The 23,306-nt window shown below is 40.7% G+C and overlaps 2 protein-coding genes across 3 annotated transcripts in view; one reads left to right on the top strand and one right to left on the bottom strand.

The window, feature by feature from the left end:
• The window catches only part of CUNH7orf50 (chromosome unknown C7orf50 homolog), a 31,147-nt gene extending 9,331 nt beyond the window's left edge, over positions 1-21,816 (bottom strand). Inside the window, exons 1-3 of one of the 2 annotated variants that reach the window (XM_050317447.1) lie at positions 21,627-21,816; positions 19,390-19,482; positions 15,354-15,553 (exon numbers count right to left, since the gene is read on the bottom strand). In XM_050317447.1, coding sequence (XP_050173404.1) covers positions 15,354-15,553; positions 19,390-19,482; positions 21,627-21,719 — 386 coding nt within the window. In that variant the 5' untranslated portion in view covers positions 21,720-21,816. The remainder of the gene's footprint in view (positions 1-15,353; positions 15,554-19,389; positions 19,483-21,626) is intronic. The other variant, XM_050317446.1, reaches the window with a different exon arrangement.
• Positions 21,817-21,934: 118 nt separating this feature from the next.
• GPR146 (G protein-coupled receptor 146) overlaps positions 21,935-23,306 on the top strand; it is a 47,109-nt gene continuing 45,737 nt past the window's right edge. The window contains exon 1 of the mRNA XM_050317431.1: positions 21,935-22,316. The gene's annotated coding sequence lies outside the window, so the exon portion shown is untranslated. The remainder of the gene's footprint in view (positions 22,317-23,306) is intronic.

Genomic DNA, 23,306 nt, shown 5'->3' with positions numbered 1-23,306 from the left:
TGTACCTCAGGCTAATTTTCAATATATTGTACAAACACTAATTGCCTTCTTTACACATTTAATGTTTGAATCTTTCTTATGAGCTCCAGCTCACTGAAAAAAACATATTGGTTGACTTTAGTTAAAGAGAACTTAAATGTTTATGCAAATGAACTTCCTAAATGGCTTTGAAATTGAAGAAACAGAGGAAGTGAATCAAATAAATCAAGCAGCTTAGGAAATTTTACATTTGGGCTTTCGTCTCCTGTGGAAAAGCCACCCAAGATTCTCAATAGTCAATCTCATAAATGACTTTTAGTGCCTTTAGTCATCTCACACAAATCTATTCCCAAAACACTGGGATTTCAGGCAGTGTTAGTAGGCAAACAGAAGACAATTGGTGGCGTGTGGGGTTAGGGTTAGGGTTTAGGGGTTTGGGTTAGGGGTTAAGGTTAGGATTAGGGTTAGGGGTGCCCTTGTAGAACGAGATGGGGAAGGGAAAGTAGTCAAATTGGTTCCACAAACACAGTAAGAGAAAAACATTATTGTTACAAATTGGATTCAGGAAGTCAACACAATGCATCTGCTCAGACTGCCAGTCAGGACAAAATATTACAAAGCTGTCACAACTGGCAAATAATCACTGTGTGTTGAAGTCTCAAGAAATCAGAAAGACAGACAGTGATGTGACTGCTGATAACCTTCCAGAAGACACGAGAGCACTGCTGCATGCCAAGGGCAAGGACACCTAGACCCACCTACATGCACTGCTCCAACTGTGTGCCACTGTCTCTATCCAAGGAAAAGCAGACTGCCATCAAATTTAGATTTCTCCAGCATATAACCCAGGTTTAGTATCAGGGAATTAATTGGAAAGGTTTCTCCAGCCCTGAGGACCAGCTCAGAGTGCAGCCTCCCCTGTGACCTTATGTCTGCCTCTCTCAAGTTTCCCTCATAGGAGGGACAGAGCCACGGGTCTGGCCCTTTGCACCATGTTCATGGAAAAGATCTACTGAAAACATTAAAAGCAGCATTCTACAACACTACACAAAAACTGTCCCATTCTTCTCACCTCATTTGTCTGGGTAGTGTTCTGTTCTGATACACCAGTTATTCATCACCCTGCAACCTGCCTCCAAAGATCACCTATGTTCTTCTACATGGCCCCCAAGGAAGGCTGAACAGGAGTTATGGCACATGACTAAGGCTTGCAGGAATCAAGTCAGGCACTTTATTGCCCAAACTCTCTGCAAACAGCATAATTTCTGCCCTATCAGTAAAATGTGGGTAACAGGTGTTTCCTCAATAAAGAACCACCATCCTCTAAAAAATCCCCTTAAAGATATTTAAAGCCTTGCTGAAACACTTGGCACTCAAATGATGTGCTGTAATATTTCACAGTGCAATGCATACAATAGCAGCCCATTTAAAGCTCCAGGCACTGGTGTTTAAGGCAACTCACTGCCCTTATAAGGCCTGAATTTGGAAACTCTGAACACTGAGTCTGTCCAACGGTGAGCACAACGCACATATGGCCAACAGGTGAGCATGGGAATGCTGCTCCTCAAAGAGGCTCCCTGGAACCTCTGGAGGCAGCATGGAAGGAGCAAAAATCGGGCTAAACTTGTTCCTGTGGGACAAGAGCCATTTTATGGATAGAGGTTTTATACGGAGATATATATATAAAAATATACGGGTGTGGATGGAAGTTTTATATGTGCCCTACAGTGCATATAGTGAAGCAGGAATAATAATAATTTTTTATCCAGTTATAACACGTACAATTATGTAAAAGGGAAATGTAAAAGTGTTTATTTTTATTGGGGGCATTCAGGGTTTTTTCTATTTCTCTCAGGGGAACTTAAAGAGAATTTCCTTTTATGAAGATAGGTTTGGAACGTCTGGTTTCGTACCCAGCTGCAGGCCCAGAAAGCCACCTCATGGTGCACTTCAGCACTCAATGCAAGGTAAGAGAAAAATCTAATTCCAAGTGCGTGTGATGCTGATTTTCCTCATTTGGAAAAAAGATAACAAAAATTTAAATTCTAAACAGATTTTCAGAGACTAGACTGGAATAGATGTAGTTAAAATCTTGGACACACTGATCTGTGGCAGGACCCAAGATCTAGATAGACATAAGAGACAGTCTATCCTTTTTAACTGTGTTTTTCTCATGTTATGGATGAGTCTTTTTATTTCCCAACTCCAATTCCTGGAGAAAGTTAATATATTTACACTGATATTCTCTGATCCATTTGGAATCTAAATAAATTTTGACTCAGATAAAGGTTTCCCTTATTTTCCTGGAAGAGAAGAAAAGACACTGATGGAGTTCTTTTGCCAAAAGAAAACTTGTTAAAATTGTCAACAGATTTTAGAATCAGTGCCACATTTTTGGTTGAAAATCCTGGCACCATTTCTCAATCTGTGGTTTAAAAACAATTTTTAATATATCCTTCCATCTGGTTTAGAGGCAGTGTAATGACTACAGACTTGTGAAAAGGCAAGGAGAGGAAGCTTTTTCTTTTTAATTTAGGAATCACACGTGCAGGAAAAAAAATAAATGTGCTTTTTAGTGTCCCATTTTTGCCCTGATGTCCGAGATAAGGACAGATTGTATCTGATTGTATCTGTACAGCCGACAGGTCACAGGGTTTTCTTAGAAAGTATTTATAAAGAGAAAGGAAAGGGCCTTTGTGCCACAAAGCAAAGCTTTGATTAAATCTACATAAAATGTTTATCGCAGCTTATCTTTTATTATATGTACTTTTATCACTTGCCATTATTTGTAACGTTTTATATTATGTTTGCATCCTGAGGCTTCGGCCAAGCTAAAAATCCCCTTCCTCCCCCACCACAGGCTCCGTTCAAACGCAACATGAGACGTTCCCTTGAAGAGCTTCAAGTATAAACAGATGAGACAGATGATAAGTGGGAAGAAAAGCTGACCCAGAAAATTGTAACAATGCCTCAAAATCATACGGCAGGTCGTGAGTAGAGCTCCTGTCTCTTAACATCTGGTACAGCAACACGTAGGGAATCTTACTGTGATTCAACTTCTCAGAGGCACCAACCCACCTGCAAATGCCAACAGCATTCCACTGGGAAAAAAAAAACCTTGATAGTTGCTTTAAAAATTGTTTTCTTAAAACAGTTATTTAGCTGCTGGTATCTGCATCACCCTGCCTACAGAAAAACTGCATTTTGATTAGAAAATATGTAGCACTATCTATTAGAATATGTATTGGAAAAATATATATTAGAATATATATTGGAAAACATATAGCACTGTATATTGGAACATATATAGCACTAATAATGCGCTGAGAACTTTCTGCTGTTTTCAGTAATAACACAAAGGTCAGCAGTAGGCTTGAAAGCCTAGAGCTAGCATTACTGTATTATTAAGCTAAATGTGCTTTTTATTTTACATACATTCATAAAAAGAACACAAAGCAGGAGTTGAATTATCACAGAAGAATAAAAAATAGAATTTGAGCCCTTCACAGCCAATCTGTTCTGCTCCTGCAAGGAATATACAACCAAGTGCTATCTCAAAGCTGTGCTGGAGTCCCATCTCCTCTCCAGATGTCCATCTTTTCTTGCACTTAATTCTGGTCACAGCGATGCCTGCACCAGAAATAAGGGAAAGGGAAAATGAAAACAACTGTTATGCCTCCCTCCCATGAAGAACATCCTGGGGGATACGAGGAGACAAAGAGGGCCCCACAGTCTGTATGAAAATCATGTAAGAAGCCAGCTGCATGTAAAATCATTTTCAAAAGTTGGCAACAATCCAGTTATATAAATGCTTTCTGAAGATCAGATGAGGGATATGCTACCAGACCCAGAGAAAAACAAACAGGGTCAATTCTCTTCTCCTTTACCGTTACACCACATAACGTCCAACTGTGGCACAGAACACTCCTGCCAAGGCACAGACTCAAGATGAGTAGCTCACTTTCATTGCTTTTTAAGTTTTAAATCAGCTTCAAAAACTTTTAAAGGTTCTTCCTGCCCCCTCACCCTGCCCCCAGCCAGCACCTCAAAGAAAAATATAATTTTTTTATCATTATTTCACACGAAATCCTAGTATTTCTATTACTGGCTAATTAGACAAAGCTCATCTTTGTTACAGGAATAACCCATCACACAGATGGCATTTAAAGTGCCTCCAACAAGTAACACATTTCGGGTTATTCTGGACCAACAGTAAGAACATATATAGAAGTTAAAAAAAGAAAGAAAAAGGACATGTCAACCATCCTTGTTATTTTTGACATTCCAGTTTGGACATCCCACGGCTGCATTCATTAGGAAGTATGGCAGAGGTGGATGGAGACACTGCTGCAGACCCCTGCTCCTTTGAATCTCCCAAGTTGTAACCTTACAGACTACTTTACTCTTCCTTTTGCAGAAGAGTTCTAAAAAGGGCCAATATCAATGTCAAGATCAACCTAAAAGTGTACAGCAGTTGACAGCCCACTCACTTTTTTTTTGATTTAGCTGAGATATTCAGTTATCTCTCAATGCATAATAATATCTGCTACTGCACGATGATGTTCAGGACAGTATCAGATTCCCCTCTTCTAATACCCTGTGACATGTGTTGCACTACTAAGATTTTAAATAATCTATGCTTAAAGAAATGGATCTGCCAATTACTGCTTCCTGCAGACGGCTTTCATTCCAATTCAATTTCATTCATATAAAAGTAATTCCTGATACCTTTCTCGGCATCATCATATTAATGAACGTGTGAAGGAAGAGACAAGTTTTATTAAGGATCTAGTTTTATTATTTCAAAAATACTTCTTGTTATTCTAACTCCGGTTAGGAAGCCTTGACAGCTCCCTGGAGCTAATTGATTAATAATCACTGCCAACTGCATTTTAAATTTTAATTTTGGCTTTGGCTGACTAGACTAAATGATTCCCTAGAGCTACAAAACTACTCGCCACTACCACGAGTATTTGGGCATTAGATGAATAGTCTGAATGTGTTTGAGGAAGTGAGCAGGGGTGTTAATTCTCCTAGACCGAAATTTTATGACACAGAGAAAACACCAAACCTTCCTTCTGCACTTCTGCCATGTCAAGAACACAGTCTGAATGGAAGAAGATGGGTGAGTACAATTCTCAAAGCCAGAAGTGGGGTTAAGGATGGGATGCCTGGGCTTGGAGCCAGGATTGGAGAGCCAGGGGAGAGCAGACTACAGAAGCTGGGAGGAAAAGCTGTGCCTCACACTCCTTCAGTGCAACCTCACTGCAAATGACATTTTATCACAATAAAGTAAATAATCCCCGAAATATGCTTTTAGTTAAAAAATGTCAAGAGGTAGTTTGTTGTAATACTTACATGCGAAATCAGTTATTTTAATTATTCTGGTTTGACTTGACCTGAACAGTGCACAGGTTTCCCCCAAGACAAATGGGAAAGGTCAAAGTGCTTGTGTGAGGTTTTGAGCACTTCAGTGAGGATTGAAAACATCCACTCAACCACAGGATACAGTCCTGGAGCAGACTGGCCTGTTTTTAAAGACTCTCCGAATCTCCCTAATATATCTCACAAGGTTTCTAAAAGTAATTTCAGATGAAATAATATATTAAAGCCGCTTAATTATTCAATTAGATGCAATCTCTTTTTTATAATACTATGGAAAGATGAAAGCCGGATCTCAACAATAAATATCTAATGGCTACATTTAATAAACTGTTAAGAAAATTCGTTTATACTAAATTTTCTTTTACTGGAAATGAGTCATTAAGAAAGGAGACATTAAATTTTCTTAACCAGATTTGAAAATAAAGACGTTATTTTACAGGAAAGAATCAGGAAAAGAAACCTTAATTATGTTTGCCCCAATATTTATGGATTTAACACGTGTAATCTATTTATCCCCATCTGACAGATCACTTTACAGTCCAACAGTTAACTGCTGCTAATATAACTAACAGTTTTGACAATATATATGTGAAAAATTATGAGAAGTTTAACCATCCTACTGATAAAATTATTACTAAATAAAAGCAAACTAAACTTTGGGAAAAAAATCAGTTCACCAAGAATGCACTGGAAGCCTCCTCAGGCACACAGGAATGAGTCATTTTACGTGCCACCCATCTTATCTGATACAAGATCATATGCAGGAGGAAAATCTTATATATATGGCTGAGAATGAAAGTGCTGTCTGTATCCTCCAGCTGGCGAACTTGGGAGTTTTTGTTCCGAGTTTTATCAGCAGCAATGAAGTGGAATAAAGCTGCTCTGGTCACCTGCAGCCAGGCTGTGAAGGACCACAACTGCCAGGAGACCCCAACCATGGAAGAGAGAAGCCTTTCCCAAGGCAGCTATAGGAGGGTTTGGAATAATAATCCATACATTGCATGCCCACCCACTGACTGGTGGCATTTAGGAATGTCTTTAGATACCACTACAGAACAAAATCCATGCAAGTTCCGCTTTCAAAATCAGGAATTGATAAAAGTCCTGCAGGTCTGTTGGGAGCAGACTTTGGTACAGGGCCAAAGAAAACAGAGCCTGTGCTCAGATGAGAAGAAAGTTGTGTCTAGTTTCCCTCATGTCACTTGCCTGAAAGGAGACCTTTGCATAGTACAAGGACTTTGGTGAGCCACAAATTTCATCAGTATTTAATTACCCATCTGAAAAATGGGGTAATATAACAATTTCTCAAAAGCTGCCATAAAGAGAACAAATAAATCAGTGTCAAAATATTATTCATTTATTTTGTCAAAATACAGTTGTGATATGCTATCAGGGAAGGCAAAATGGAAAAACAAATTATCATTACTACAGTGGAGAGAAGACAGAGACAGTATGTTTGAAAAAAACCATATCAAAATCCCTTTAAAGATGAGGCTGGTTAGTCGATAAGGTACTTTTCAGCTGATCCTGTAAATGATAGATGTCAGATGAAAGGATTTGTGAATTCATGTTAATGATGCTATTAAATACAGTATTTCCATATGAGAATGTTTGAACAAAATGCCCAAGTAAATATTTTGACAGCTTTGTTTCACACTGAAAAAATGGTAGAAAGGCAAAGAGGCAAAAGGTTTCAAAGTAAATCACTCTGCAGCTTTTACTGAAATATGCTTTGAGAGGTGTACTTGTGACCTTCCATAAAATTAATTCAAAGATTTAGAAAGACAAATAATTTGATTTGGAGCCACAAAGCAGGATTAGAGTTCCCTAATCTATTTTCTGCATTTTGTTAAATTTAGTGACCATTTATGGTTATGGAAATCACAAGAAGAAATGTCTTTCCTCTGCATAAACTAAACAGGACAATGAGCAAATTCAGAAAGATAGAACAGCTACTGACTCTGACTGAGAAAAATTTAACATGGACCTGAGCTTCTCTTGCTTCCTCCTCTCAAACCACATATCAGTGCTAGGCAAAGGGGTGAGAAAGCTACTCCAAAACCATTCCCTACAGAAAGGAGTTTATCCAGAATAATATTAACAGCTAAACCATAAGAGTTTAGTTCAGGGAAGGTTGTGTTAACCCAGCTGCTTTTCCAAAGTTCAATGAGTTGCATCATAAGCATTTACTAATTTGGCTGGAAAATCATGCAATCATTGATGTTTCTAAAACTTCTACTTCTGAATGAGTCGAAAACACCACAGAAATATCTGCAACATCTAAGAACTCCCATGCATAATTAAGCTTAAAGTCTTAGAACCCAACATTTCAGAATCTTCAAAGCAATCACCTGTTTTGTCTCTAGAAACCAGAGCTGCTAATCCAGCAAGGTGGAAATGGCAAAATACGTCCAAAAATATTTCTAAGCACACAGGATCTTCCAAACTTGATCCACCACTACGGAGAGGACTTCCTAGACATTATTAGACTGAAATTATTTTACAAAGTAATTCTGTCCATCCGGAGCATTTCCAGGATAGTATTACAGATACCCAGAATATATTCCTAAGATTTGTTTTCTTCCCAGAAATTCTTGGCAAAAATAGCTAAGATTGGCTCCGAGCCAGTTAAAGTTAGTGGTTTTTTTGGTTCTTACTTTTGGTTGCTGTTTTTAGAACTGTGTAGTAAATAATACCATGATTTGTCAGCATTAGCTCGAACTGACAAGTTTATCTTCAGCAGCAGCTACAGAAGCCTCAGTGCCCAGTCTGGCTCTGGAAGTGGAGTAACTTATAAATCAGCTCCGTGCAGTGTCTGAGCTCATTTGCAGAGCCCAGACTTCTTAATTCAGGATCATCTGGGAGTTAACCTGGTTATTCAGCTCCAAGATCCGAGTACTCCTGCACAGGCACCTTCCTCTCTGCAGTGCCTGTGCAGGCATCTCTTCAACCATCTACATGGCAAAGCTGGACTCACATGGGAGAGAAGCAGACCAAAACTGTTGCCTTCCTTTTTTTGGTGGATCTTCATCAGGCAAAGCCTGGATCACCAGCTATGGATAGCTGTAATAGTAAAAGTGGAAAAAGAGAAGAGATATATGTAAGGAATAGTAATCAGCATGTCCTCACTAAATTAAGGGTAAGATGTTCATGTTCTTCTTGCAAAGCAGTGAAATTGTTGTATTAGAACCATAAAAAGCAGCTAACCCAGAAAGAAGTTAATAACAGTTTAAGAGCAATTCCTGCACAATCTGACATCCTGTGGATGTCATGTGGGGGTTAGAAAAACACTGGCACGGCTCCAGCACGGTTCTGCTTATCACCTGCCATCAAGGTACAGAAAAGTGGATCCAGAAGTCAATGACTCTGTCACAGGACTGAAAATCATCAACTCAGGCTGTTACCAGATACCTTCATTAAACAGGCAGAAGCTGTGTGGTGCTGCTACCCAGAGTATAACATGAAGTCACAGAATCCTAAAGGCACAGTTTGAATAATGAGATGATAACGAAAACACTGACATCTGGAAATGGGCATCACAAAGCCAGCTCTGAAACAGGAGTGTATCTGACTTGCTGCACCCATGCTGAAGCAGGATGAGAAGCTCTGTCCCTTTGACAGTCAGTGAAAAATGTATTATGGCTGTAGTTGGCATGTTCATGCCAACGCTGTCACACAAAACTGAGTAACAGTTTGGGGGGGAGGAAAAAAAAAAGAGAAGTGTTCAGCAAATTCAATGTGAAATCTCAACTCAAAGATGGCCCAGAGATGAATCCAATGTTGTTGCCCATAAAGCAAGGCCAGAGTGACAAGGAGCAAGAAGGAACTGCAGACTCTTAGCCCCTCCTGCATGAAACTGGAATAAGGCTCCAGCAAAACAGGACACTTGTTTCCAGGTGTCGCATTTCTAGAAGGATCACAGTCATGGGAGTTCAAAGAAGAGCACCAGAGCACATCAGGGTCTGGAAGGAGCAGTAACAGATGAAGGATCAGGGATGTACTGCTTCACTGAGTGGGCAGTGAGACTGAGAAGCCTGACACAGGCACAGGAAGGATGTAAACACCGTGACAGGAGAAGTTATTTGCCAAATGTGGGGCAATAAAGTGATTTGGAAAACCTTGCTCAATAACAGGTCCAACACAGCAGAACAATTTCTCATACACCCTAACAGCAAGCTTTGCCTTCTGCAGAACATATCCTTGAGCACATTTACAGAATAGCCCTAAGCAGCACCAAATCTGTGGAGTGAATATCCCCCTCCACCTACCCCCACAAGAATAACTGCTGGCATATCAGCACCCTAAAATAGGAAAGGTGTGGGCATTGCAACAGAGAGATTTGTAGAGCTTCTGAGTCATGGCAGGGCTGCCAGGGAACTGCAAACAAACTGAGGTGGCTTCATCAGGTGCCACTGAATGTAACTGAAGTTTCACAAGGGAATGTAGGATAATGATAAGGGAACTCAATAAGACAAGACTCCTTTGCCACAAATAGAGACAGTGGCTGCCTTTAAACTGAAGATCTGCCCAACTATTAACATCAAATGGAAAACTTGCAGTTTTACAGACACACTGACTTAGATCAAGAAGAGAAATCCCATTTAGAGGCAGGTCAGGCCCTGGTAGAAATGAAAAGTCAAGCAACATAGAAAGCTGGAGAAGTGCTAAAACAAATTCACTGATCTCAAGAGTATTAGGAAAACTGCAAGCCCTTGAAATCAGATAGCAGCAAGTGCCTGCCCAAGTTCATATAAAACAGCCAAAGAACAATGTCAAATGCAAATTTATCCTGTATCTTGACTGTCTGGATTCATGAGGCTTCTTATGGAACTAATGAATATGACAAAATGACTAAAAGCACGTATTAATAGATTAATTACATCCATAGTTAACGCTTGCCCCAGAACGTTTAAAAAATAGTCCTATGATTATTAAAGCAAAACTATTCTCCATCACTATTCCCCTAATCTTTGAGGAAAAGCTGCTCTTTTAAGATACCTTAAAGCCCCAACTGTTGAAGGGAATTCAGGAACGCTGCCGTGTCTAATTACAACAGTTTCTCTTAAGTTCACATACTATTTTTGTTACTGGCTAATTGAGATTCATCACTTGAGCAGTTCTCCAATATTTTATGAAATTCAAGATAACTGATGAGCTTATATATATGCTGCACCTCCCTGTCAGGAAGGAAACTCAATCTCCGACCTGGAGGACAGAGGAAGGAAAAATGACACTAAATGCTAATGTTAGTTGCTACCCAACCCAAGGAGTTGGTCTCTGGAGGGAGGAACTAAAAACTGTGTATGTTTAGATTTCTAGTGCATCAGTTACCCCTAACATCTAAGGCTTAAGCCATCAATGGCAAAGCATCAACACCAGTGCCAAGTTTGAAATTAATAAAGATTTAGGCCAGCAGCAAAGGGAATGACTTAAATAAGTTCAAAATCAAATATCGCTAACCATGGCTAAAAAAGTGCTTAACCTGTGAGAAATAAAACAGGTTCAAAATGTTATGGATCAACAAAGCAGACTAAATGTGGCACACAAGCCCACTCTATGTACTTAAAATTAGAAGCTGGTTTTCAGCATTAATGAGGGTGGTTGTGTTTGCGCAGAAGTTCTGCCAGTGGAGTCACCTGCCCCAAATAGGGTAGGATGAATGGTTTGTGATTTCCTGAAGGGTCACTGTCATCTCAGCTATTTGGCCACAAATCTCAAATGTTGCTGCCCGCTTTACAGCCCAGGACAAAGCCACTCCTGGTTCCTTGAAAAACCAGAAACTTCCCAGATGTTAACTCTGAGTAAGCACTAAGCTACCTCTAATTCCCTGCTCCGCACGGCCTCTGCTCCAGCAGGAGTAGAAACCTGATATAATTTCTACATGTTAGTTCTATTTATATACCTATACAATACATGATATATATTAAAAAACACCAAAGTATCAAAATAAATGCTGCCAGCAACACCCCCCTCGGACTTCTGTATTCTTTGAAAGGAAGAACAATGTTTCAGCTTTCAAACCCCCCGTGCTTGGCACTGTTTCTAACAGAGTTGGACAGAGGACTGGGATCTCTTTCCATTCTGCAAACCCAGCGGATAAACAGCCGCCCAGGGTTGTCCGGGGCTGTCAGCAGAGCTGCCACCACGCTCAGCAAAAACCACCTCTGGGTTCTGCAGAGTCAGACGATTTCCCCACGCCACGGGGAACTCGGGCTGTCTCGCACTTTCGAGCGTTTCTGTGACGTGCCCTTGGTTTGTATTATTCTAAAAGCATCTTTTTTTTTTTTATTTTTCTTTAAAAATTTAAATTTAAATTCAGGGATGAAGAAAGCAAGATCTATAGAGAAAAGTAAGAAGCCTTGGGAAGTATTCTGGTGACATATATTGCTGCTACAACACAAATCATTAAAAACAGGTACTCCAACACCTTATTTTTAAAATTTGAACACATTCAAAAATTTAATATTTTAAATAGTATTGAAAGGCTTAAGTAATTCATAGCAATATCCAGACAACGATATTATCTATTCCTTCTACTTCAGATGATATCAGTCTTGTAATTCCACATACTTTTAGTGAGATCTTTTCAGATCTCTGTCTACTCCTTTGATGGGTGAGAAAACCATATGTGCAGATCCATACAGCAATGAACTTTGCAAGCCAAACACAAGAACAGCAGCTTCTAGGAGAGAGTGGCTTGCCAAGACAAACAAGTTCTGCCAACATCTTAACACCACAGAAGGTCAGTTAGGTTATAATTAAATCTAATTACCATTCTCATGAATTGCAACATCTTTTCACTTGAAGTCGCTTAATGCTCAGAAAAGGATGAATTTTTCAAGATTTTCCAAGAATCACAGTAATGAGACATTCTAATCTTGGCTTTAAATCTGAATCATCACTTACCATCATAAAGAAACAAGGCATGTCATCATTAAAAGGAAGAGATTTCAGCAGTTTATTGAACCACTAACACTTCCTCACTCCTGCTTTTTGCTATTCCTCTGTAGTAATTTTAGCAGTTACTTTTCTCTTCTGCTCAGTACCATTCTGGGTTTTTTTCATTATTTCACATTCTCTTTTTCTCCTTTCCAGGGTTTTATAACCTTTCTGCTTCAGCTCCCTATTTTTAATCCTCTATATATCTTCAGCTCTTCCTGTCTGCTCCCTCTCCAAGCTGGGGAGTCTGATGGCAGTAACTCTCCTCTGTTTCCAGGGACATGCTGACTGTTCCTTGGACAGAACTGCCTTGGGAACCACCTGTGATTATCTCACCGAGGGAGAAGGTGAGACAAAAATTGCTGAAGCAAAGACTATTTTTCTTCCCCCATTCCTTTTCTCACAGGCCAACAGAAAGTGAGAGAGGAAAAGAGCCAAGAGTCATTTGGCTGCTTCTCCTCCATCAGGAGTGCAAAGCCTGGCCATGCTCATCCTGGTCTCATTAACTGGGTAAGCAGCTCCAAATCCTGGGCTATGAATGTCACCACCTCACAGGGGAAACCCTTCAGCATCTCACGTTTTTGGGGGCTGCAGTTTGTGAGTTGGCATCAGCTGCTGTCACACATGGCCATGCCATGAGCGTGGTGAAAAAAGCCTCTCTCAATTGCTAGGATGGCCCTCCAATAAAATCATAATTTGATCCCTCTGGAGACTGGAAAACATCAAGGACAATTTGTTTTCAGACTCAAATAAAGAAACTGGACGAGAGGAAGAACTGCAGAGCACAGTGTGCCCAGCAGCACAGACCCCCAGCAGCTGGAGCACAAATCGACGGTGCTGCCAGCGACACCCACGTCCTGAGTCCAGCATTGCATCACTTGGAATCTGGCTCCACTGCTGCAGGGCTGGTATGAAAGTGCCAGGAAGGGCAGGATGTGATGAGCAGTCCTGCTCCCTGCACACTGTGTGCCTTACTCCCTCTCATCAATGCTCTCCTTCATCAGCTCCCCTCAACGAACAGCACGAGGCATGGCTTTGTGAAAGTCACCTCGTGCCTCATACAGCTGTGCTCTCAAACTGCAAAGAGTCCCTTAGTAAATAAAAATGACAGTTTCAGTTATCACGTGGCACTTCAAGTTCCACCTGTCCTACAGGAGATTTACATGTCATTATGGAGTTTAGAGGTCACTCCAATTACCAACCTTATGTCATGTAAGGCTTTTATTGTAGGTGGGGCAAAACACAAATCCACCCTTTTGTTTACTTCCAATTATGTTAATCTCTTGCATCTTATAGATATAAGATTTACTTATCCTCACATATATTATTCACACAAAAGCACATAGACTGAAATCCTTGACCCACTGATGTTGCTGGAGGGTTTGCAATGGACTTCTAGAAATAGGACTTTTGTTCCCCTTCCCCAGCTAATATATTACTTCTGTGATTCCTTTAAATCCAGTTGCTTCTTTTTGCAGTCTAACTGTGTTCAAAAAAAGTCTGAGATGTAAAAGGATTAAGCTGTTTTTCTATAACTTACAATGGTGCAAGATGGTCCTGCCGTATTTGGGGCTAGAACAGTGACTGGTTATGTTTGCTTGGCAGTTCAGCATTTTATGACTATCCCTGTTAAGTCTACAAAATTCAAATTGTCTGTTGATGAAAGAATCCCTCACAACCTACTACTGTACAGACAGCCCACAGATTCTGTATTATAAGACCATTAACAGAGCAGGTATTCTATTTCAAGGTAATTTGGTACAGGTTAAGTGAAACTCCAGAATCAAATTGGTTCAAATATTAGTTCAAATATAATTTCATATTCTCTCACCTAACAAGGTAAAAATCCATACAGATAACAGTGCAATAACAAGCAAAATCCCACAGCTTGTTCCTTTGCTTTCTAAACCTGAAATCCATTATTTAGAGATCCACCACTTACCAGAGCACACATACCAGACTGCAGGCTGAGCAGATGGTTCAAAGCTATCTGTCAATCCATTTGCAGTTCAAAACAGTGGTGAACTACTCCAGCTGTTTTCCAGATCAAAAATATTATTGTCATTTTGCTATCGCTGCGTGCTGAGGGTTATGTAACAAAAATGCACATGTCCCTCTGCCTGGAATGCAATTAATTTCCTCCCTCCCCACTGCGAGTGGTAAGTAACAATTCAGACAGTCTGGATGCTTCAGTTTTGAGCGCAGCCAGAGATGCAACCCTGGAATTACTCCACGTGGTAACCCACTATTTGTAAGATGCCAGCTTTCTGGAGGTCTTACAGACAGGGTGTATTCTGCAGTTTGGAAAAAATAAACACTATCATCCTGTTTATACATGGCCTCTTACTGTCTGTGGGGTACCCTGAATGCTTCCCTGTAGTTCTTTAGTTTAACCATAGACTTTGCTTTGTGCTGGAATTTTAAGACTTCTAAATAAGTGTGCTAACCAGATGAAGTAATTGCCTCAAATCTGAAATCTGCCATTATACTTGCTGTACACTTTGGTGTGCAAAAATCAGGCACTGTACACTATTAACCTTAAAATAGTGGCATAATCCCAAGGTATCACCATCTTAGTTTACAAATATCCAAACATCACGCAGGTGGTTTAATTCAGGCTCCATAATGCTTAACCATTCCATGGAATTTGCTTATATAAAGAGAACAACTGGAACTTCTTTGCTTGGAACAGCACACTCCAGAAACAAAGCTCATTTTCTCTCTGCAGTCTTTTCTGCAATCTGCCTTTCATCTCTCCAAGTGCAGCTAACCCCACGATATTTATATAGCAACTATAATATCTTCAGGACAGGAGCTGCCTTTCTGTAAAATGTTTGCACCATACTTCACTTCTCTCTGTTGTTCCTATGACAGAAATGCAATGGGGTGATCAACTGTCCTCCAGGGTGTCAGCTGAGATGAAACATTAACTTAGTACTAAACTGCAGCAATTTCCTTTAATGTGCTATTACTTGGTACAGCTTGTTCTGGATTACTGGTTTACAGATTCCCTCTGCAGGGAGCACCTGTGGTGGTTTTACTGCTCTTACCTGGTTAAATAGGCCAGAGCCCGCTCAGATCCCGATGGCTTTTGGGGCACCACCTTTTTAATGGCGATTCCAGCTTCCCTCATCAGCTGTTTCTCCTTCTTCTTGCGCTCCTTCTTTAATTTTCTTTCCAGTTTCCTCTTTTCCTCCGGAGTAAGTTCTTGCTCTTCCTCTGCAATAAGTTCTTCCTCTTCTTTTGTTGCCTGAAATAATTGACATTTAAATAAAGTGATTATATTTCCATGGGAAAGTGAACAAAATGTGGATAAATTCAAATAAAGGGCATGGGTAATATTCAAAAACAAGCTTCAGGATTCATGTTTTTCCTGTTCACTGTACTTCCACTGCCTCTCTGCTCTGCCCAATTCACAGAACTGCAAATTCTGCACTTGCAGAGATCTGTCGAATTGCCCTCTGTAGATAATGATGCTGTTCCGAGCACCATCAGGTATCTGAGCACCTCTAGCTATGCATTAAACATCATATCTCAAACTTCCTGTGCTGTTTGTCCTCCCACACTCAAACTTGAGGGGGGCATGTAAACAGCAGAGGCTGTTTCACGGTGGAAGGAGGGTTTGGATTTCTCTCAGCATACACACATTTCAGTGGGAGCAGTAGGGTTTCCCTGGGATTCTCAGTTTCTGCTTTTTGTGTAACCACACATTGAGGTGGACTGAGAAAACCTCTGTCAGAGGCTTCATCTCGATTATGCCAAGGGAGAAGATGTGACAACTACCATCTTCATCCAAGACCACTTGGAGAAACTTCAGCAATCTTGAAGGAACATATGCACCATCTTCAATAAACACATACAGACCAATATCTCACAAAGGTTGGCATTTCTTTAGGTTTGTAGACAGAACAGTTAATTATTCACATCTAAAACCGTACTGCCATAAATATATGCATCAGTTTATCCCAAATGAAAATAAATATTTCATGTACAGATGAAGAGCACTAAATAGACACACCGAGTTTATCACATAAAATCCAGTGTGAGATTACACTGTGTAGAAATAAAACACTGTTCCACAGCAAGATGAGTTTGACTGCAGGGATTCCTACATGTTTGAAAGAGTTACTCTCTGCTAGAGGTACTCTACTAGAGCCTGGGATACCCATGGAGGCCAACTGAGCGAGAAAGAAATGCTCTTCCCCCTCTCTCTGCTCCTTCCTCACCTGTTTGAGGAGCCCAAAACTGAAACTTGAATGCACAAGATCAACTGCTTTATGGCAAGATTGGTTAAAACCACATCATAAACTCAAAAATCCTTATTGTTACATCAATTTGTGTTAGTTGAGTGCTTTCAAACACAAATCCACACAAAGAGCTAAATAAGGTTATTCTTGCTGACATTCAACCAAAGGATGTTAAACAAGACAATACCTGAACACAACTTTATTTGCCAAAGACACCTGCTGGGGTCTAAACATTTGTTCAGTGTCAATTTACCTACCATCTAAGTTTACTCTGACTCATCTTTTCAACTTTGTGCTTTCACAGACCAAAGAAAGGGCAAGAAAGCAGAAATTAGAATAAATGGAAGTATGACAGTAAAGAGGATTTGCTTTTTTTGTTCAAAATACTTTTTATCTACTTCTATTGAAGAACCAGCATCCATTACAAACACATGCAAAAAAAAGCAACATATGTTGCATTTGTATAGAAGACATTTTATAGTTCATGCTGAGAATAAAATAATATTTAGGATGAAGGTAGAATTAAATTGTTATACAGGAAACAACATTTTCATTTGAAAAGCCACCCTGATACTTACTAAAATAACAATCCAGCCACACAAAGCCCTGGAAAACACTGAGGGTGGTCATTTATAAAGTGTTTGTAAAAGATTACTAGAGCAGCTGTCCAACAGACTACACACTACAGTTAATCTTCTTTTAAAAATAATGTAATGAATTTGTTTACTTTTCTGTGAGCCATGAAGCTTTCAAATAAAGTGACTGTGGCACATCATTAGAGCTGCTCTGATAAAGAGGCCTCTGCTTCTTCATACTTACAGTAAATGCATATCTCGGTGCCTCCCCTTCCCCTCCACATTCCTGGCATTATCAAAAAGCTTTTTATCCCTCTCCCTGACTGCTCCATTAAAAGCAAAACAAGTTGCTCCCTCCCTGTAGGTCCCAACGCAAATACCGGGCCCTAACGACGTTTGTTTCCAGCATCACCACTGACGTGCCGTGGGCTGTCTGACACAAGAGCATTGTTCTCCTGCAGGGCTGTGGCTGTCCCGGCGTGAAAGAGTCAGGATTTACAGCTGGAGGTACCTTCTGCTGGCCCACAGCATCATTCAAGGAAAATTGGATTCATCAGGGTTCTGTCTGGGACTGCCAGGACACGTCCCGCGAAAAGTCCTCACAACCTCACGGCTCAAACAACTTCTCTAGTTCCAACTATACTGTTATCCATCCATGTCAACTTGGTTAACTTAGTAGTACGTGCCACAATCTGTCCTTGACTGGTTTTTAATTTGAAGGCCTTATGTGCTTCAGAAAATACCTACATTTAGTAGGTATATCATAATATCATATTCTCCACTGAGGCTGAGGGTAATTTTATCGCAATTTATAAAAAGAACATTTTCCCCAAACCTGGGACTCGAAAGAAAACAAAACCCAACCTTATACTGAAATTTGAATCATAGCTGTGTTTATTATTCATTACTTTACTGATGCATCTCTCCTTTCTTTAAATCAATAGCCTTATTTTTTAATTTCTCTTTCTCCAAACCATTAGTGTGGCTGTTCTTCTGAAAGATGTACCCAGTTTCTGACCCATTTGGATTAAGAGTTTTAGTGTTATGCCATTATTTAAATTTTAAAAACCCAACCAACAGGACTTCATTGTTTTGAGGTCATAAATAATCCACCTTGTCTCCTTCTATATTTATAAAGTGACATCACAATTTGTAGTGCTGCAATTTAGTCTTAACTACAACATTGTAAAGTCCCTATTTGAGTGTGTGAGACACTTGTTTATTGATGTGATAAATTTAAACCACATGCACACAGAAAAACACAACACTTGCTTATTTGCAAAGCCTGCAGAGAGCTACCACACCACCTTGGATCCTGGGCTCATTAGATCTCAATCTAAACAAGGTCAGGCCAGGTCAGCACACTTGAATGAATGACATTCAGAGGAGAGCCAGTGTTTTCTCGTGATTAAGGAGGTGGGAGTCTTCCACTTGGAAGCTTTCCAGAAGGCCTGAAAAGGTGCTAAAAGGGATATTGCCACTGGATGCCATATTTTCAGTAAAAGGCAGACCCCCAAATCTTTCACACTTACGCTCATTAAATACCCACGTCAACTGTGCATGGGTGCAAAGATGCCTGAGATGTGAGTTCAGGCATCTTCAAGCAAATTCCCAAAGTTTATACTGTACCCTGTCCATCTGCAGGCAAAGTGCTGTGACTGCCAATACAGTGACTTTCATCAATGCCAGTTTCCAAACTTCTGAACTGCGTGTAAATATAGCAATATGCTGTAAATAGTCTAAGACATCTGTCTCAAAATATCTGGAGGCTTCAGCTGTGGCAGTTTTAGATACCGGTTAAAGTCTTCCATCATTCTTTGTAACCTCGAAATATTGCACAAATTTGAAACACTTTATAAGTCATCTTTATAAATGAGCTTACCCATCATAAATGGGGAGCCAGCTCACACTGAAGGGAAGCATTTAATAGTGCAAAGCAGCCCTGCCAAGCAATACAGAACAGAGAAAAATCAGGAGAACTGCAAGAGAAACCAGCAGAAAGATGTACAGGTTTTCTTGAAGATATCTGACCCTTTTTTATTTCAGCAAGAGTGGCAGAACCAAACAGGTGTAGGTTTTCAGGGATTGGATCTGCATAAAAGCTTGTACTGCCAGGGGACTATGAACCACAATAGCTGAGCAAGCAGCACCAAGACAGGATTAACAGCACACTAATTGTGTTGTATTTTCAGCAGAGCACTAAGTGCATTTTTAAATTTGTTTCCAGACTTACAGTTACACAAAAGTCCTTGACTGTCTCATACTTGAGCAGAACCGAAGACATCTCCTAAAGACTTCTGTGCCTCCTCCTTGCCCATCACTGCGTCCAAACCTCCCACATTTGCATCCCTGGTTGTCTGTTGCCAGCACAGAATAAAGTTGGTGGAGTCAGAAACTCTGAAGAATTGCCACAACCAACCAAATACTCATCTATTAAATTCTGCCTTTATGATTCGCCTGTGTAGGTCTGAACTTTCTGCCTGATCAGGGGTTTGGCTTTGCTGCCAAACCTATAACAGTAACCACAGACCAAGCCACAAGACCAAATTCACTATTTATTAGTAACAGTGACTCCAGCTCCTCCAAAACCAACAGACTTTTATCCTTTTCTCCCAGCCCAGCACCACAAGTTTGTACAACAGCAAAGCAAGCAACGGAAGAAATTCAAAGGAAAAAAATAACAGCGACAAACATATAAAAAGGGCGTCAAATTTCTGAACTCCAGAGAGTTCAAAATGGAGGGGAAATAGATTATACGGTTTGTTTCATAGTAGAAGCATTGTATCACCTTGTTTGTTCATGAAGCTCATGTTATTTCATAACTTTTAATACAGAGAAATGTCAAAAGGGGCTTTGTTTGTTGACCAAGAGCTACCCACCCGTCACATAACGGCTTCTGCTTACGAGTAGCCCAAAAATGCCCCGTGAACAATATCAGCATGCAAAACGTCCTGTTCCTGCCTCACACAATACATATGAACCCTGATAAATAACTGGCCATCTGCCGGCTTAAAAACAAAAAGCAGAATCTATAAACACACAGTTCAAAACCCACAGAGAAGAAAGGCTGGCAAACCCTTACACACGAGGTTCATAAAAGAAAGATTGACAATTGATTTACTGTTCGAGGCTGGTCACAGAGCTGTGCTCCAACTACAGCTAGACAATTTGCATAGTTCATGGCCATCCTGAATTTAAATAATTATTTTCTATCATCTAGAACCTTTTGAAAAGAAATATGACCAGAGAGGGCACAGGAAATTTCATTATCATGCAGAAAGCAAATTTTAAATGAAAAGCAATATGCAGAAGTGCTCCTCCTTATATCATGTCAGTTGTACTTACAGAGGAAGAATTTTTAAAACTTATACACTGCTTGAAGAAAAATAACAAATTTTTCATAAAAGCTAGGTGTTTTTAGAATCTCAACTCCTTGCAACAAAAACACTGGGAATAATTTATATTAAGTTGGTTTGGAAAGGTTTCTGTAGTTTCAACCCAGGCAGAGAAGCCTCAAACAAGTTCTGCAGGAAACCAGATTTAAATAAGAACAGGCTTTTTATCTTTCTGCTCCAGGAAAGGATTCTTTTTGTGGTCATGTAAATGCCTTTTTTTTTTTTTTTAAAAAAAGAGCCTCCTTGTGTACACAGCTATAGTATCTCAGGAGCACAAGTGATCAGGTAGCACCCTAAATTTGCAGCTGTAACTTAGAATAGATGCACTTTGATTAGCTTGAAACCCAGCTTAATTTCAAACTGCATGTCTCATAGATTTACAGTAAACTGTGAAGAGCCCATAAAATGTTATCATTAGCAACTGCTGAATAAGAAGAAATTGAACAATTTACCAAATTAAATGAAACCATTTACAGGCACACAGAATACATGACTTACAGAACACAGCTTGTTGAATTCCACTTTATAGACTGTTTGCTCCCATGAAGTATCTACTGTGGCAGATTAAGTTCTAAGGCATAAATTAGTATGATATTGTATTTCTCATTTTTCTTCACCGCTATCACAGCTCTGAATACAACAGAAATATTTCAGACACCACCACAACTGCAGGCTCGGGGAATGCAGTTTTGCTTCATTTGCAACTACAGCGCTGCCAGGAATTTTCACATATTTGTTGAAGGATTTTGCTTACTCCCTTACCCTTAATTAAACCGCGTTAACCAATCAGGAGAAGATGGAATTAAAAAAAAAAAAGAAAGAAAAGAAAAGGAAACCCCTTGGAAGTCATTTGTATCCACATCCCTGTGGCTTACACACAGCCCTTTTAACCCCTCCCCAGAAACGCAGAGGAATTTTAATAGAAGGAGCACGAGACTGTCGCAGCACTCGGCGTTTCCATTGCCACCAAAGTCGTCCCCTTTAGGGGTGCTGACAATTTCTTCCGAGGCTTGAAAAGGCTTTGGGCTGCGAGAGGAGGTAGAAGCAGAGCAGGGGCTGTTTTGAAATCCTTGCTGGAGAATTAGAAAAAAAATAAATAAACCAACCCCAAACCACGAGCTCGATCTCCTCCAATGAAAGAGGTACCACAGGGTGTAGGCAGGTTGCCAGGCGAGCTCGGCAGCGTGACCGCACTGCATTGAGTTTCTTTAATGAAAGCCAGGAAAGAACACATTACACAGTGTTTCTTCTGAGAGCCAGCTAGCCTCCAGTGATTGAAATCAATAAAAACAGTCGGCAAGGGGCCCAGTGGGGGAAGAGAGAAATCTCCACTACAGCATTCAGTTTGCTTTCCACTTTCTCCCTCCCCCTCTAAAGTTAAACTCTGAAGATCACCATGACAAGCTACTTTGCTTCCAGCGCTGGGAAGACGCTGGTGGGGATTTAAAGGAAGCGAGCACTTTCCTTCGCCTCCCTGCCTTCGCTCTCCCCCCAGCGCGAAGGAAATGAAAGGCTTGTTTGGAATTTGAATCCCGCCTAGAAAAACTTCATTGGACAAGTGCATCGTCCTGCATTTCAGGAAAGGGATGGATTTTACGGTCGGAGAATGCTAAAAGGTGAGAGGGGGAAGAAAAGCAGGAATCTGATCCAGCCAGAGCCCAGGAACAGGTTAGGATGTCCAGCCTGGTGGAGGGGACCTCTGGAGCTGCGGGGAGGACCGCGAGCAAACGCCTGAGATCATCCACATCCTAAGGCAGCTGGAACATTGGGAACACGTGACCGACACACCGACCCAGGTAAGCAGAACCTGCTTTTATCAACTCTCTGTACCGTGTCCGAAAACCGGAGTGAGACCTTTCTGCCCCAGCCTCCCCTGCCTGCCCCGCGTCCGCCCTCGTTAACCTCGGGAGACTTAACGCTAAGCTTGTCCCGTCTGAAAACCGTGTCAGGCCACTAATCCTCACTGAACTATAAACCATGCACAAAAGCCCTTTGTTTACCGGTTTTGTGTTGAATTTGCGAGCTGACAAGGTAGGACAGGGCCATTGCATAAGCGCAGCCCCCCCAGGAGCTCCCGCTCCATGAGGGCCCGCTCAGAGCAAGGAAACACCACTGACACCGCACGCTGGAGCAGACTGTGATCTGAGACAGTGCCAGTAATGGATTTCTAATATGGTCCATATTTATCTATTTTATTTATGTATTTTAATCACCATAGCAGCCACATACAGAACATACTTGCACCGAGTTCCATGTGCTGCTCTGTACCACGAATTACAGCAGCGTGCATGCACGGGGGCAAGGCTGATTGTTTTGTCAAAAAGAACTTTGCAATTAGTTGTTCATACAGCCAAGGGGGATTTCTGGCATGTTGTTTAGGAAGGACTGACACAGGTTTATGCAGCACATGTATATTCTGCCGTTTATCCCTAACAAAAATGGGAAAGGCACAGATAACAGCTGTGGATCACAACATTCTTCCGAAGTTTTTGTCCAAGCTTCAGATGATTTATGTAGACTTCAGTGAGACACGGAGGATGAAATCAAAGCCTGCCTTCTGCAAAGCAAGCAAAAATGACGATAATATCTACATCTCTTTTCCAGCAGTGGCAGGAATTCACTGAAACAGATAATAAATAGGTGCCTGTGGAGCAAGAGCAACAATGCTTGTCCCTTCCATGCTGGTCATCATTAGATGTTGACAGCAACACATACAGTCCCAGAGAGGGCTGGGAAGGGACTGGATGTCTCCACTTCCACTTATTTGGCACCTCATGATCCCCAGC

Source organism: Myiozetetes cayanensis, unplaced genomic scaffold (genome assembly GCF_022539395.1).
Source record: "Myiozetetes cayanensis isolate MyiCay16 unplaced genomic scaffold, myiCay2020 scf20-37, whole genome shotgun sequence".
Classification (NCBI taxonomy): Eukaryota; Metazoa; Chordata; class Aves; order Passeriformes; family Tyrannidae; genus Myiozetetes; species Myiozetetes cayanensis.
Note: the sequence above shows the minus strand (reverse complement) of the source record. Positions and strands in the feature narration are given on the sequence as shown.